This window comes from Schistocerca americana, chromosome 2 (genome assembly GCF_021461395.2).
Source record: "Schistocerca americana isolate TAMUIC-IGC-003095 chromosome 2, iqSchAmer2.1, whole genome shotgun sequence".
Taxonomy (NCBI): domain Eukaryota; kingdom Metazoa; phylum Arthropoda; class Insecta; order Orthoptera; family Acrididae; genus Schistocerca; species Schistocerca americana.
This window is the reverse complement of record NC_060120.1, coordinates 251,647,782-251,664,315: the sequence shown is the minus strand read 5'-3', so window position 1 is coordinate 251,664,315 and position 16,534 is coordinate 251,647,782. Positions and strand designations below refer to the sequence as shown.

At 38.9% G+C, this 16,534-nt stretch overlaps 1 protein-coding gene across 2 annotated transcripts in view; it reads left to right on the top strand.

Annotated features, from left to right (window-relative positions):
* The window catches only part of LOC124593696 (nascent polypeptide-associated complex subunit alpha, muscle-specific form-like), a 338,173-nt gene that overhangs the window by 269,384 nt on the left and 52,255 nt on the right, over window positions 1–16,534 (top strand). The window contains exon 6 of one of the 2 annotated variants that reach the window (XM_047131998.1): window positions 893–1,039. The exons of the other annotated variant lie outside the window; for it this stretch is intronic. Within the exon in view, the coding sequence (XP_046987954.1) occupies window positions 893–1,039 (147 nt within the window). The remainder of the gene's footprint in view (window positions 1–892; window positions 1,040–16,534) is intronic. 2 annotated transcript variants of the gene reach the window in all.

Sequence of the window (16,534 nt, the reverse complement as noted above, 5' to 3'; positions counted from 1 at the left end):
TTTTTTTAAAAAATGCATTAATTACACTAATCCCTCATCATTTAGTGTAAGGCCTCTGAAGGCCAACATTTGGAGTGCAAAGAAATGCTAGTCCATTCTCATATGCAATATCCATATAGCGCTGTTCTTTAGAGTAGCTGATACAGCGATTTATCGCAGTTATACTATGCAGCAAAGTAGTGGAAAACTAAGTGTAACAGAATGTTGATATTTCACTTCTTCTTTTCACCAAAAAGAACAGTTAATTTCAGACTTTTTGTGTCTTCACTATACATGCCTGAATGTAGGAAAGAGACAAAAAAATTCTGTCCTGTCAGATGCCCCAAGCATCAGTTGTATTCAGTGTTTTGCTTTATACTTAAAAACACTCTGTGAGTCATTACTGCTTCCTTCTTCTAGATTAATTAGTGATCTATGTTTTCTTTCCATTTTATTTCTTTGTAGGCACTCTGGTGAATGCCATTAACTTATATTATCCAAAGTGCGTACCCCAGTCTTTCAAGCCTTCTGATTCCATTCCATTAACACATTTTAGCTGTTTTTGATCTGTTTTATTACACATTCTGATTCACCTTATTTTATGCTGCCATCCGCTTTTTTGTATATTGAATTGATAATGTTTTGAAATCAATACTGAAAGAAATTTGACGGTGAACGAAAATTAAACAAAAATTATCTTCTCATCAGTGATCCTAATGGTATGGAAAGTCAGTGTGTTTGCACAGACCACAAGAGTAATTCTGAAATGTATACTCACTGGTGTGTTCAGACTTTTTCTTGGACTTCAACCAGTGTGACAATGACGACAGTGGTGCCATTGCAAGGAAAGCATCCCTTGTTCATTTTCACTGCTATAGGGGTGTGATAACTTCCACATACTGATTGCCAACAGGAGGAGGAGGAAAGTCACCATCGATCATCAAATAAATATCAACAGGAGCAGCTGTCACAAAAAAGAAAGCACTCATCCAAGAATGCACGAGAAACTGAAGACCTACCATCACAGCCTGCTCGTACCCCTTCTTTACAGCAGAGTCAGGTGAGGCATACTACACACTTGAAATCAAACATGGTTTGGGGAAAAATCTACTTCACGAGTGGCAGGAGACATATTGTGGAATAGCGGTTTATTCATCTCATGATGTACATTTACAGTCCATTTGGTTTACTTACAGGGGACAATATTTGAGTTGCAGTGATTTTACAGTAACTAATAATAGTGCTAAAATAAAGACTAACACTGTAGTAATATTTCTTGTGATATGTGACACGTTGTATCCAGTTCAAATTTCCAGTTTGTGTGCATGAATTCATTCATTGAGTAATACCATTTCAGTTTCACCTGCCTCATATAGCTTTCTTTTAAGTGGAACTAGATTCAACTGCATTAACTTGTCCCCTTTCAATTTATTATAAATTTTTATTACCATGCATTGAGGTCCTGGGCATACAGTTTGAGGTGGTAGGTGGAAAGCATAAAATATTCTTTGTTCCTTCTGTCATGTGAGTGAATGAAATGGTTCCCTTCAAATAATTCATACTGGTGTACAAAAAGACAAGAATATTACCTAAGGATGGCAGAGTGAATATTTTAAGTTTTCTAGATAATGTTATATTTTGACTAAAGTTCAGTCTTGATCACACCATTTATGTTTCAATGACATAGGTAACCGGTTTCGGTTATTTTTACATAACCATCATCAGACCCATGGCTCCGTTAGGATGGTAGGCGGAGCTCTCCTCAGCTGCTACGATCAGTTGACTTCGTAGCAGCTGACGAGAGCTCCGCCTACCATCCTAAGGGAGCCATGGGTCTGATGATGGTTATGTAAAAATAACCAAAACCGGTTACCTATGTCATTGAAACATAAATGGTGTGATCAAGACTACCCTCCCTAATTGCTGCTAATTTATCATACTTTTCTTGTATTCCCTGGTCACCCTCTCATCAAACCTGATGCTTCTCAGTAGGAACATACGAGGATATTTCAAAAGTCTGTGCAAAAATGAATACTACTTATGTGTTTGGGGTAAACCTTTTTTATTTTTTGACATAGTCTCATTTTAGACTTATACACTTCGTCCAATGCTGTTCTAATTTGTTTATCCCTTCCGAATAATAGGAATTGTCCAAGTCTGCAAAATAGCTATTAGTTGCTGCAATCACCTTCTCGTTTGAATAAAATCTTTGTCCCGTCAGCCATTTCTTCAAATTGGGGAACAAATAGTAGTCCGAGGGAGCCAAGTCTGGAGAATAGGGGGGATGTGAAACGAGTTGGAATCCTATTTCCATTAATTATGCGACCACAACTTCTGAGGTGTTTGCTGGTGCATTGTCGTGATGGGGAAGGACTTTTTTGCTGTCCAATCACTGGCAGTTTTCTTACAGCTCGGTTTTCAACATGTCCAATAATGATGAATAATATGCACCTATAATAGTTTTACCCTTTTCCAGACAGTTGATGAGCATTATCCCTTGCGAATCTTGTAAGACAGTTGCCATAGCCTTTCCAGCCGAAGGAATGGTCTTCGCCTTTTTTGGTGCAGAGTCTCCCTTGGTAACCCATTGTTTAGATTGTTGTTGTTTGGTCTCAGTAATGTATCCATATTTCATCCACAGTGATGAAACGACACTTAAAGTCCCGCGAATTCTTGCTGAACAGCTGCAAATCATCCTTGCAACACTTCACATGATTCCGTTTTTGGTCAAGTGTGAGCAATCGTGGACCCCATCTTGCTTATAGCTTTCTCATGTCCAAATTTTTATGCAAAATATTATGTACCCGTTCATTCGAGATGCCCACAGCACTAGCACTCTCACGCACCTTAACTCTTCTGTCGTTCATCACCATATCATGGATTTTATCAATGATTTCTGGAGTCATAACCTCCACAGGGTGTCCAGAATGCTCAGCATCAAATGTGCCCATATGGCCACTCCGAAAATTTTGAAACCACTTATAAACTGCTCTAATCTAAGATGCAGAGTTACCGTAATGTTTATCAAGCTTCTCTTTAGTCTCCTGAGGCATTTTGCCTTTCATATGGTAATGTTTAATCACCACAAGAAATTCTTTTTCGTCCATTTTTCGACAATCACTTGACTTCCTTGATTCACACGAATGCCAAACACAAAGAAATAGACCAATATGGCTGAAACATGGTGTGCTTTCTTTCCAAAGATGCTACTAACTAAACATGACCTCGATATGTGTCGGTGGTGCCATCTCTCAGACTTTGCACAGACTTTTCAAACGTCCCTCATAAATCTGTTTTAGGAAGATGCAGCTTGGCAAGCCATCATCCCCGTACCATTACATTTCTGAGCTCTTTTGGTATTGGCATGGCTGCTTTTGTTGAGAGCGATCAATAACAGAACTCCACGGAGAGGTTTCATTTCCGAAGAAGAAGTAAACCTAGAAACTTTTTCCCTTATATATTGAATTGTACATGTCCATTCTGAAATATACGGATTTTTGTGTAGCTAACAGTTTTGTCAATCATATTTGTAGGAATGAATCGCATAAATATATCCAATTCCAAGAAAATATTTCTGCCTGTGTGGGTTGGGCCTGGCAATATTTTTATAGTGTTTTTTGATTTCATTTATTCAATGGTTATAAGGAGTTTCTTATCCAAAGTGTTTCCACATCTTTTCCAACATAAAACTGTAATCATTGCCTTGAATATCATCTAAGGGATTGGAATGTTTGTCCCCAGATTGTTCTGAGTCACTACTGTGGCATTCCATGTTCACACTTACTTCCTCCACTTCACTTTCATTGGTGAAATCACATGGAAGCTCTACCCCTTCATCTTCATCCTCAGGCAGCCCATGAAGTATTTGATATATAACTTCATCATTTATATTGTCCCTATTCCTTGAAAAGCAAAAGGGAGCAAAGACATAATTATGTGCATTGCATTTATTGCAGTATGCAGTGGCAGTTAGCACAAACAACGGAAAATGCAAAGGGAGAGATGACAAAGTAAATACGTACCTGATTGACTGTATGCAGCATGGAGTGCCACCTGTGTCATGCTTTCAGTTCAACAGATATTTTCTGACTGACTGTACAAGGAAACAGGAGACAGACATGTTTAATACTTGGGGGAAAGACGAACCTGGGAAATCCTATACACAGAAAGTGAGGGGACTGAGGACTAACACATACTTATGCGGACACTGGGGTTGCATCATTCTCTGCCACTGCATGGTATTTAGAAGGTTAATTAGAGTACAAACTTGGCTTCAGTGCAGAAAAGGCAGTCAGTCACTTCAGCACAAACATTATTGTTTACATGGTGATGTATGATATCCTCCTTATGCCTTGATCTCCAAGCAGAATGATCATGCTCTGCCCTCTGATTACGTCAGTGGTTATTGCAGAAGCAGTGGTGGCCACTGCGTGAGCCCTCAGATTTCTCATGCTGTTTGGAACAAATGAGATCATACCCGACTCATTACAAGTGTTACCTGCTTTCAATATCCAGCTATATAGGTGGACAAGGACATTTGTCTTGTGACACTTCAGTGAACTTCCTTTTGGTTCCATGATACTAAGGATTCCAATGACATGAAGCTGCTTATGAAGGAAGCAGTGTGCAATGGGTGCTTACTTATCTTTGATTACAATGCATCTGACCAGTCCCTAAACTTAACGCTTGGATATATAACCCATGGATGAAAGAATGGGGAGAAATACAGGGTGTACGTGAAGTCTGGGAACCTTTCAGTTATTTATTGCACAAGAGCCAAACATTGTACAGATATCATATGTATGTCATTTTGAAGAGAAACCCTGAAAGGTTTTTTTCCCCCATACCACCACAGCGTAGTTTGGTAATTTGCTGATAGTCAGCACTAGTCACAAACATGGCAAGTTCAGGTGTGGAGCGAGCTTTCTGTGTGTTGGAGTTTGACAAAAACAAGTGTGCTACAGCTGTTCAACAGATTTTTAGAACCAAGTACGGTAAGAAGCCAGCAACTAGGAAGCCATTTACCACTGGCACAACAAATTCGTTATGACGTGTTGCTTGTGCCCATCAAAGAGAAGCAGACATCCTAGTGTGAGTGAATTGAATGTGGAATGTGTGCGAGAAACATTCATAAGGAGTCCAAAGAAATTGGTGCGTTGTGCATCCCGTGAACTCATAAAGGCTCCAGTGACAGTGTGGAAAGTCCTGCGACAGACGCTGTCTATGAAACCATTCAAATTGGAGCTAGTGCAGAAGCTCAGTCGATGATGGCAAGCTGGGACAGATATGGCAAGAATTCGCTTATCATATTGACATCTGCCGGGTCACTCATGGTTCCCATATTGAATGTTTGTAAAAAAAACTTTCAGAGTTTCTCTTCATAATGCAATATGGATGACATCTATGTAATGTTTAGTTCTTGTGCAATAAATAATTGAAAGTATTCCTGGACTTTATGTACACCCTGTACAATAAAGAGGCTGAGAGTGCTACGTGCGACCTGCTCCATCCCAGAAGATTGCTGTTTATGGATTTGACAAGCAGAAGACAATATCTCAGTATCTGACATCAATGGTAAGGATGCCTTTTCATCACAGAAACTTCCTATCACTTCCACGGATAAGCATTAGACCCTCCCCAACTTGTTCTTGCAGCTGAACATTAGTAAGTTATTTAAATTGTACATTCTTTTCAAGTGAGTGGGTATCACTAGCAGCAAGTAACATTGTGCGAGAGGCTAAACGCAAATACAGACACCAATTTCCCACTAATGTCACCACTATCTTCTCAGAATAAAATTCATTAATTTATAAAATGACCACTGGGTCTTTTAAGAGATTATACTTACACATATACTGATGGGCCATAACATTATGACCACCTGCTTAATAGCATGTTGGTCCACATTTGAAATGAAATGTAGTGTATCAGTGATTCTGTGTGGAGTGGGTTTGACAAGTCTTTGGCAGGTTTGCGGAGGTATGCGGCACTAGGTTTCTATGTACAGGTCATGTACTACCCATAAATTATGGGCTGAATTCAGATGCATAGCTGGTGCCCGATTTTATGCCATAAGTGTTCCATCAGTTTCATATCAGGTGCATTTAGCAACAAAGACATCAATATGATTCACTGTTATTCTCCTCTAACCACTTTAGCACAACTCTGGCGTGGTCACACCGACAGTTTTCTGGAACATACCATTGTTGTAAGGGAAAACATCAAGCATGAAGAGAGAGAAAAACAATGGATGTGCAGGGAAAACATCAAGCATGAAGAGAGAGAAAAACAATGGATGTGTGTGTGTGTGTGTGTGTGTGTGTGTGTGTGTGTGTGTGTGTGTGTGTGGGTGTGGGTGTGGGTGTGGGTGTGGGTGTGTGGGTGGTTGCGTGTGCGTGTGCCCGCATGGACATAAGTGCATGCGATTGTTTTTCCATTGTGTTTGTCTGTGACTCTGTGTCTCCTTTGTGTGGTGAGTAGCAATCTGTCCTTTGCGTGTTATTGTTATTCCATCCTGAATTTTTGATGGTTTTATATTTATACTAGTTAGATGTTGACTTTGTCAGAATATTAACAACTCACGGTAGTCTATGTAAAGGTACATAAATGATTTGTTTAGAGTGGAGGGTGAATAAAGCATCTGAGTAGCAGAAGAGGACGAGGAGTAGTAGCAGCTTTTTCCGAAATAGCTGTTTCCCTCATAATATGCATGTAGCATGTAGTAATAACCATAATTATCAATTTGAGAAGATTAGTGCTGGTCATAATTTATTGTCAGCATACTTTACACAAGTAGCTGGGAGTGATTGCTTCTCTCTGTTAGTGTGTAACTTTGCTCATTGCAAATCACTGAAGGCTCTCCATCATGATGGAGAGTGAAATGGATGTTGAATGGCTGAACTTCTACAAATTCAGTTGAACATGTAATCCCCTTACAGTGAGTTAAATTGAGTATTCAAGGGCCTTACTTGAATAACAACTTATTGAATAGTATGATCTACTTAGAGAGTCATTGAAATGCTAGTAGTACATAATTACTTATAATCTTAGGCAAGTCCTAAGTCCTAAATTTCAGTTTCATTATAATCTCATTTGGCTCATGGTGTGTAAGCCCCCCTTCCCCCCACATTCCTATAAATTTGTTCAGTGGTTAATTTAAACTTTCTGTACAGTGTCAAGATTGCAACAGCGAAGAAAATTTTATGTTCAGACTGTGGCAACACATCATCATCAAATTTGTTCCTTATCTTGCCATCATATTTAATGGCGATAGGCATTATAAGTTCCACTGATAGACAAAGATGTGAGAAGAGATAAATTTTTAAAGATTCAGTGTGCTCTTACACTAAAAATCCTAATTTTCTTCTAATACAGAATCTGTATTGAATCTAGATGGAAATTATGATAGCTGTTATTCATGTATAAGTAACTGATTTGTTTATTTAAAATAACAAATAAGTGGGTGGATTATGGCTTGCCTGTAAAATTAAATATGTAGTGGTGGGTAGGAAAATAAAATACAAAGACAGTTACTGGGCTTTCGAAATTTTGTTCTGCATCAGAAAAAGATTAGAAGTAGTAAAGGTAACAGCTCGTCATGTAGTTGAGGTATCGAGTTGTCAGTAGACGTATAAATGAGAGTGAGAATGTACTGAGCTTGCGATGATGTCAGTCTTCGGCGCTAATAAATTACACACACATCTGTACAGCTACTTTGTGCTGGCCCTTCATTTCATTTGGGGTGAGGGGGTTCGTGTTGGGTCCTTGGCCGAGGGGAGTGGGAGAGTAGGTTGAGGAAGGTTTTGCTGATGGCTGGGAGGGAGAAACAGGGGGAGAGGTTGGACATGAGTGTGGAGCATTGGCTGACATTGACAGCAGTCGGGAGGACTGCAGGATGCTCGCTGCAGTCTCCTTCTTCCTCTGTTGGGTTTCCCACTCCCAGCCCATGGCTCAACGTGATCGTGTGCCATTTGCAACTCCCCTTGCCTGTGCCAGAGTGGGCTTATTAATGCCACCTACCTGTTTCATGTACTTACTGCCTCTTCCTCCCAGCTGTATCCCTCCAACCTTACCTTCTCCTCCTCCCCTCACCCTAGTTGAGCCACAGTACCAGTACAATGTAGTCAACTGTACAATTTAGCTGTGTAATGTGTAAGTTTGTTTGTTTGTGTGTGTGTGTGTGTGTGTGTGTGTGTGTGTGTGTGTGAGAGAGAGAGAGAGAGAGAGAGAGAGAGAGAGAGAGAGAGAGAGGTGGTAGGATAGCTCTTTGGGAAGTCAGAGGAAATTGTCCGAAACAATAGCAACATTTTCAGCTTTGTTTGTATGTCAGATGATGACTCCACACCTCAAGTACATGTTGAGATCTCTTTAGTCCTTATGCCTGCAGCAGAATGAGACTCATTGTCCTACAGTTGCCACTGTCCCATTTTAAACGCCTTGGGGGTTTCCTCCTTCTCTCATGCTTGCTGCCCCATTTAGGGTTTTCTATTATATTGTTATGAAATGTTCATATACTACTTCTGAGAAGCCTTGTAAATGTCCAAGAACAGTTATAGGGTCATATTCGACTTCAAACTCTGTCAGCATAAATTACATCAGACTGTAAAAAAGCTTTTGATACTTATCTGTCCATTCAAAAGAAAAATTTTCAATTGGACCTCCGATGGTTATAGACAAACCACTTATCCTTTTTGCTTAATTTCAATCCTATGTACACCAAAGAAATGCTAGAATACTATGATACATGTTTGGAGAAAAAACTTTATAGTATTGGCACAATACTTCTCTTGTGAGTTAGTGCTCTACACCCGCGATTTGTTGAAATAATGAAAGTTTCGTTCTCTGTGTCAATTCGCAGGCTGTCACAGTAATTAACTGTGTGGCCCATTCAACATGAAGACAAATGCAACAGGAAAAAATATTTTAATTTAGCAGCACAAGTTTGGCTATTGTTCATGTACAATCAAGTTTCAGTATGAATTTTTTCTAGGAAGTTTGAAGAATTTAAGAAGAAATGTTTTCAGTTTCTCTCCTTTTTTTTTAAGCTGATTTTGTTATTTTTTGGAAAATTTATATTGTTAGGCGGGTAATAAAAAATCAGTTAGCTAACGTGTATTGAATTATTTATTAGGCAGTGGTCCATTGAACATATTACTGAAATTTTTTGCGTAATGATGTGTTCATTTCAGATTGATTCACTTCTCTGTACGAAGGAGCGAAAGCGAAGACATGAAAATAAGAATTTCTTCTCCGTTTCCCCTAAACGATTGCGTGGTGCCAATGAAAGTGCTTCTGTGACGGGAGGGAATTTGGATTACATCGTGAAAGCAGGTGATTCATCCACACATACACATCAGAGTTGAATAATGTAAAAGAAATCTGATTTTTAGAAGTAAGAAGTAACATGCTTTTAACTTCTTATTGTAAAACATCTCCGCATGTGGAATCTTTCTGATTAATTTTGAAGGTGTGGAGATAAGTTGCCAATTCTTCACGCTTGAGAATACGATGGTTTCTGTTACTGAGCTGGCAGAATCTGGTTGGATATGAAGAGTGAAATTTTGTGCCTGGAAGACACACTTGAAGTAGTAGATGAGATTTGCTTTTTGGGCAGCAATGTAAATTATGATTGCAGAAGTAGAAGGGGTGTAAAATGCTGACAAGCAAAACAAGAAAAGTGACTGTGTGAATGAGATATGTTGTAACATCTGGTATTTAAGTGTTAGGAAGTCTTATCTAAAAATATTTGTGGGATGTAGCTATATAAGGAAGTGAAATATTGACGATAAGCAGTGTATAGACAATGAAACGAAAGAAGATCCTCAATTGTGGTACTTCAGAAGAATGCTGAAGATTAGATAAGTAGAGATGGGTAGAGAACTAATTAAGGGGATACGTCCTGAGGCATAAGGAATAGATGATAAAGTGACTGAGGGAAGTATAGAGGGTAAAAATTGTGGAGGGAGATCGTAACTTGATTATATGAGAAGATTCAAATGGATGTATGTTGCATAGTCATCCAAAGATGAGTGTTGTGCTGGTCAGACTAGCATGGAAAGCTGTATCTAACCAATCTTTGTACTAAAGACAACAACAACATCTTGAGTATCACTGGAGCCCCTTCATACTTTATCAGAGTTCATATTACGCACGCGCACACACACACACACACACACACACACACACACACACACACACACACACACATTTGAACTGGCTTTATTAGTGGCGTATAGATATTTCTGGTGTTTAAGTTATTTCACAAAGCACAATATGTTTTTATTTTTTTGTTTTGAATTCTAATTTTAGTTTCATCTTTTACATTTTTGTTGTATTAAAAAAGGCTTCTAGATATGTAAATTTGTTTATTTATTCAATGGTTTCAGTTTCAATTTCAAGTTATTGTTACCTATGGGAATACAGGTGAGCACAAAAATATTGCTTTGTTGACACAATTGTAGACCACTTACTGTGAGAGCTTTAATTAATCAGTGAATTTGAGTTAAAAGTTCTGTTGTATTGCCTCTTACTAGAGAGATGTCATCAATGAAAGGCCAGTGTTGGAATTTTATTTATTTTTTTATTATTTATTTTTTATCTGTAAAAGATTATAAGAGTTACCTCATTCAGCTGTCTCCATACAAAACTACTGTGTGTACAGGAATGCCACTTCAGAAGTTTCCTCATATTGGTGAAGTTTATAAAATAACAATTTGTGGTAATTTGAAGTTAGAAAAAGGAACAAAGTTAACAGCCTGTGCTACATTATTCAGTACAAATGGAATCTTTGCTAATCGCAAAATGGAGTCGCGATTCTAACCCACCTGGTGGGCTTCAGCAAGCCAGGATTCCTCTTCATAAATGTTTGTAAATCTTCAGCGGAATCCAGGCAACAATACTATCACCAGTAGCTTCCTAAATTTACAGCTTTAGTGCATTTTTAATATGCTTCAACAATGATATTGTTAAGGTAGGGTTTCCCATTAGTTCACATAATTCATCATCACTGCCCTTTTCCATATGTTTACTTAAAAGGGAAGCTGTGCCAATTGTCATATATTGTTCATTCCCATATTGACCTAAAAATCTGGCCCCTTCTCGCACCATTATGAGTGACCTGTGTGTCTTAAATGACAGATAACCTATGGCTAACACAGATTTGCCTCCTAGCCTGCAGAAAGTGCTTTCATAAAGTGACATGCCCCTTATGCAAATGAACTGAAGTATGTGCAGTATAACCAGAAATGCCACATCCTTTAGTCGTACCGTGTGTTGAATCGCCTTTTCTATTACTAAGATGAAAAGAATTGGTCTTAAAATTGTGGCTTTAATTGGTTGGTATGGGGTGGCCCTAGCTAACTATGAATGCTCCAAACATTTAATACATGAACAAAACTTCCACACTATCATTTACAGTATATACAGAAACTAAAATATACGTAACTTTCAAGATCTGAATTTGTTCCAGTATTGTCTTATCAGTCATATATCACTGAACAGTAATTTTGAATATAGTTTGAAGATTAGTAGTGTAATGCACTGAGAGTCTTTGGAGAGCTGAGATTAGAACTTGGATATAATGTCTTAATAAGATGTGCAGATAGATACATTGGGACTCGATGAGAGGAGTAGAAAACAATGTCCTTTGATGGCATCTATAGTGTCACCCATAGGAATCGCTCTGTAGCTGTTGTGACAAGCAGTAGTGCCAGTTTGTGGCCCATATATGAGTATTGTCTTCTGATAATGTCATGAAAATGATAGATTGTTTCCCACCATGCAGAAGAGACATTGAGTTGCAGACAGGCACAGCAGAAGACTGCTGTACATTTGAGCTTTTGCCCAAAAGGCCTTCTTCTAAAGAAGGAAAAACACACATTCACTCAAGCACAACTCACACACATAACCCTCAGCGATCAGAGAAAATGGTCATGTGTGTTTGAGATGTGCTTTGTGAATGTATGTGTTTTCTACTTTAGAAGAAGGGCTTTTAGCCAAAAGCTCAAATGAATAGCAGTCTTTTTGTGCCTGTCTGCAAATCAGCGTGCCCTGTGTGTGATGAGTAGCAATCTGCCTTTTTCATAATATTGTTGTTATTCCATCCTGGATTTTCCATTGTTTGATTTTGCCTAGTGGTGTTGTCTGCTGAGATGTGGGCTGCACACCATGTCTTGTTGACATAGGTACAGTTGATACTGCAGTTAGCTTGTCTCTTACACCAGAGTGGGTGCCAAGGTCAGTGGTAAATAAATTTTTAATTTTTGCTCTTAGAGTGGAATTTTTCTGTACATATTTTGGTTAGATTTCTAAGTTTCTGTGGGATTGTGAATTCTCAAGTAATAACTTCTGGTAATGAAGTCAGAGGTGTATTTTGAAGTCGACAAACATTGCATCAACTTCTTCTAATACTGATATTTCTTCTCAGACAGTTTTTTTTTTTAAATATGTGAGCAATGGTAAAGTTTTCTTCAGAACCCATTCATAAGCAACTGGAAATCAAATGGATGCAATGGGTGAAATGTCAAGAGTCGGTTGTACCAGAGATACCAAAGGTAGCTCAAGTACTATCATTTTAGTGGCTATCTCCTGCACAGAAAATACAGGATCTCTCACTGCTCGTCCACTTGATTGCGAGTGCTGTGTCAGTGGTAGGCCTAGGTACCCTGTACAGAGGAGGCCGGGATCAAGGAGAACTAAAGTTGTTACACCCCCTAGTGAGGCTCACATCACCTGTTAGGAAACCTGCTGTAACCCACAACACACAAAGCAAGTGTAAAAGAGCAGAGGCCTGTTAATTGTCAGCAGTTCATACAGATGGCAAATAATGATACCTTTCAGGGAAATAGCAGCAAGAGATGGGGAGGATCACCTTGTACACTTTGTGTGTATGCCTGGAGATGTTATTCACTATGTTGAGAAGGCCATTTTGGCAGTCATTGAGGGAACAGGGTGAACTAACTACAGATTGTGGTGCACATTGTAATGAAAGAAGCCTTGCGTCTGGGGTCTGAGGTCATGCTTAGATCATCCAGCAGCTTTCAGAAAGGGCTGAAAAGACCAGTTTTGCTCATAGAATTTAAAAAAGCTCACAATTTGCAGCATTATCACCAGAACTGATTGGGGGCCCTCTGACTCTGTGTCAAGTAGAAGACGTGAACCATAAACTCCTTGACTAACTAGGCTGTGACTGAACTTGCGTTGTAAGGTTGAGAATTGTAGGGTCTCCCAAATGGATCTGGGTTGCACTACACATCAGGGGCTGCTATCCAGATGGCTGGCTGTGTGGTGCGTGCACAAGATTTTTTTGCCTTAGGCTTCTCTCCATCCAATCCAGATAATGATATCAGTAGGAGATGCTCAAGTAATAGTGTAAGACACAGAGTAATGATCACCATAGTAAAACAATTAAAATCTGAATGATCAGCTATCGAAGATTCACAACAAAGTCCCAGAGTTTGAAGCACTCCTAAAGAGTAGTGCAGCTCATACAACACTGGATGTAGAAAGTTCACTAATACCCGAAAGAGATAGCAGTGAGATTTTTGGGGTAAATACAAGTGTATATGAAAAGAACAGGCTAATTGAAAATGGTGGTGGAGTAACTGTTGCTGTAGACAAGAAACTCAAATACAGTGAGACAGAAATTTATGCTGCATGTGAGATTATGTGAGGAAAAATCAGTATCAAGTTTGGGCATAAACTTGTAATTGAATCTGTTTATTAACCATCAGATTGACCCATAGAAGTACCAAAAACTTGAGAGAAAAGCTCATTTTGCTAGTATGTATTTTCCCCAATATACTGTCATCATTGGAGAAGACTTTTAATTATCCATCAACTGAATGGGGTAATTACAGTTTTGTAAGGGAGTGTGTCTTGGAAGATGTCCTGCAAAATGATACTAAATACCTGCTGTGAAGACAACCTGGAACAGATAGTTCAAAAGCAGACGTAAGGGCATCCAAAAACACAGATTTATTCACACATGGAAATAACAGTCTCAGTACAACAAGTGGTCCGGTTCACAAGCTGTCCATGCTAAGCCAGTCCACTAGATTCAAAAACAGAACACAATAGTTTACCCAAACATCCACTAATTCAGAACCATCATACACAATAGCAAAGTCCATCAATATAATAATGCACTGCGTATACAAGTCCACTCGCAACAGTAGTTTCCCACAATCAGTAAGTTGTGATGTAAGTTTCATTGCTAATGCAGATCCCTATATACTGGTCATGGGCTGTAGCTGAGGGCACCACTTGATATGTAGTGAGTGCCTCTTAGCCTGGGTTACTGTGCTGTGTCAATATCCATGTATGAATCAGAACCTGAGGTGCTGTCAGGCCATGATAGAAAACTGATCTCTTTTAGGATGACCACATTGAAACTGGTATCAGTGTTTGTGAGGCAGTTCAAGTTTAAAAGAATAGGTGACCAAGCTTTGGATAGCTCAGTACCTAGTAGAACAATACATAATGGGAAGGACCATTCACAGTATACAGTTAGTGTAAAGAAACAGTGTTTGCTGCATAATAGATGTAAGACAAAACATAGTGCTGTAGAGAGAGAGAGAGAGAGAGAGAGAGAGAGAGAGAGAGGTGCTGAATGAAAATCATCTGGATTTTAAGAGTGAAGCTATTATGATTGCCATAGCAGAATTTCATCATAAGATTGTCACAGATCCAATCTCATCTGACCTGAAGAGTGGGTGGTGGCACCAGAGTTAGTGCTCAGACACACATAAGTGACACCAGAAATGAAGATGAGGATAGCAAAGCAAAAACAGAAATGCTGAACTCTGTTTAGTAATTTTGTTTCAATAAGAAAGTCGTTTCTGAAAATTTTCGTATGGAGTGTAGCCATATATGGAAGCGAAACATGGACGATAAATAGTTTGGATAAGAAGAGATTAGAAGTTTTCGAAATGTGGTGCTACAGACGAATGCTGAAGATTAGATGGGTAGATCACATAACTAAGGAGAAGGTATTGAATAGAATTGGGGAGAAGAGGAGTTTGTGGCACAGCTTGACTAAAAGAAGGGATCGGTTGGTAGGACATGTTTTGAGGCATCAAGGGATCACCAATTTAGTATTGGAGGGCAGTGTTGAGGGTAAAAATCGTAGAGGGAGACCAAGAGATGAATACACTAAGCAGATTCAGAAGGATGTACGTTACAGTAGGTACTGGGAGATGAAGCAGCTCACACAGGATAGAGTAGCATGTAGAGATGCATCAAACAAGTCTCAGGACTGAAGACCACAATAACAACAACAACAAGGAAGGTACAGAAGTACTGCCCTCGTTTATTGTTGAGATCACTTAAAAGTTAGAAATCGTTGTCAGATGCTATACAAAATTTGCAGCTAAGTTAGGTTCATTGCTCAACCTGATTAACTGTTGTATAATCATAGAACATGTTATGAGCTCAAAAGGTAATGACATATCTCAAACAGAATGACAATCATCACGCAACCGGCACAGATTCTGGAAACATTGCTTTTCCAGAAACCAATTTGCACTTTTCTCATATCTGAAAAGACACAGACTCAAGCTATCAGGTATATGCAGTATTTCTTTATTTCCAAAAAGCATTTGACTGAGTACCACACCATCGTTTACTAAAAAAGGTAAATATGGAGTAGCAAACAAAATTTGTGACTGAATTGAAGATTTTTTGTGGGAAGCTCAGATAGTTATCAACTTCGAGCATTCCCCAGAGAAGTTTGTTTCGACCCTTGTTGTTCATATCAGTGTCCTGGAAGACAACATTAATTATAATGTCAGATGTTTTGCAGATAATGCAGTTATCTACAGTGAAGTGCTATCTGAAAAAAAGCTGCAAAAATATCCAGTGAGATCTCATATGATTTCAAAGTGGTGCAAACATTAACATCTTATTTTAAATGTTCAGAAGTGTAAGACTGTGTGCTTAACAAAGCACAGAAAAGTAGTGCCATATAATTACAATGTCAGTGGGCCACACTTGGGCTCAGTCAACTTGTACAAGTAACTGGGTGTAACACTTTGTTGTGATATTAAATAAAATGTTCACATAGAGTCAGTCAGGTGTAAAACAGATGGCAGATTCAGTTCACAGCCAGGAAACTGTGAAATTGCACTCTGTCGGCAAAGGAGACTGCTCATAAAACACTTGTGTGTCCCATCTTAAAATATTGCTGAAGGCTATGGGACTCCTGTCAAGTAGAACCAGCTGGGGATATTAAATGTATACAAAGAGGTGAAACATGACAGTCACAGGGGAGAGGGTCGTAGAAATATTGAAAATCTCGCGAATGCTAGAAGATAGACGCAAATTATCCCACAATAGCTTGTTACAAGTATTGAGAACCACTGTTAAGTAAATAATCTAAGATATGTTCTTCAGCTCCCAGGCATCACTCCTGCAGGGACCATGATGACAAGATTAGGCTAAACGTGGAATCCGCAGAGGTGTTAAAGCAATCATTCACCCTGCATTCTGTATGCAATTCGAACAGGAAGAAACCTACAAATATTTTATCGTGCTGAGTACCCTCTGCCATGAACTTCAC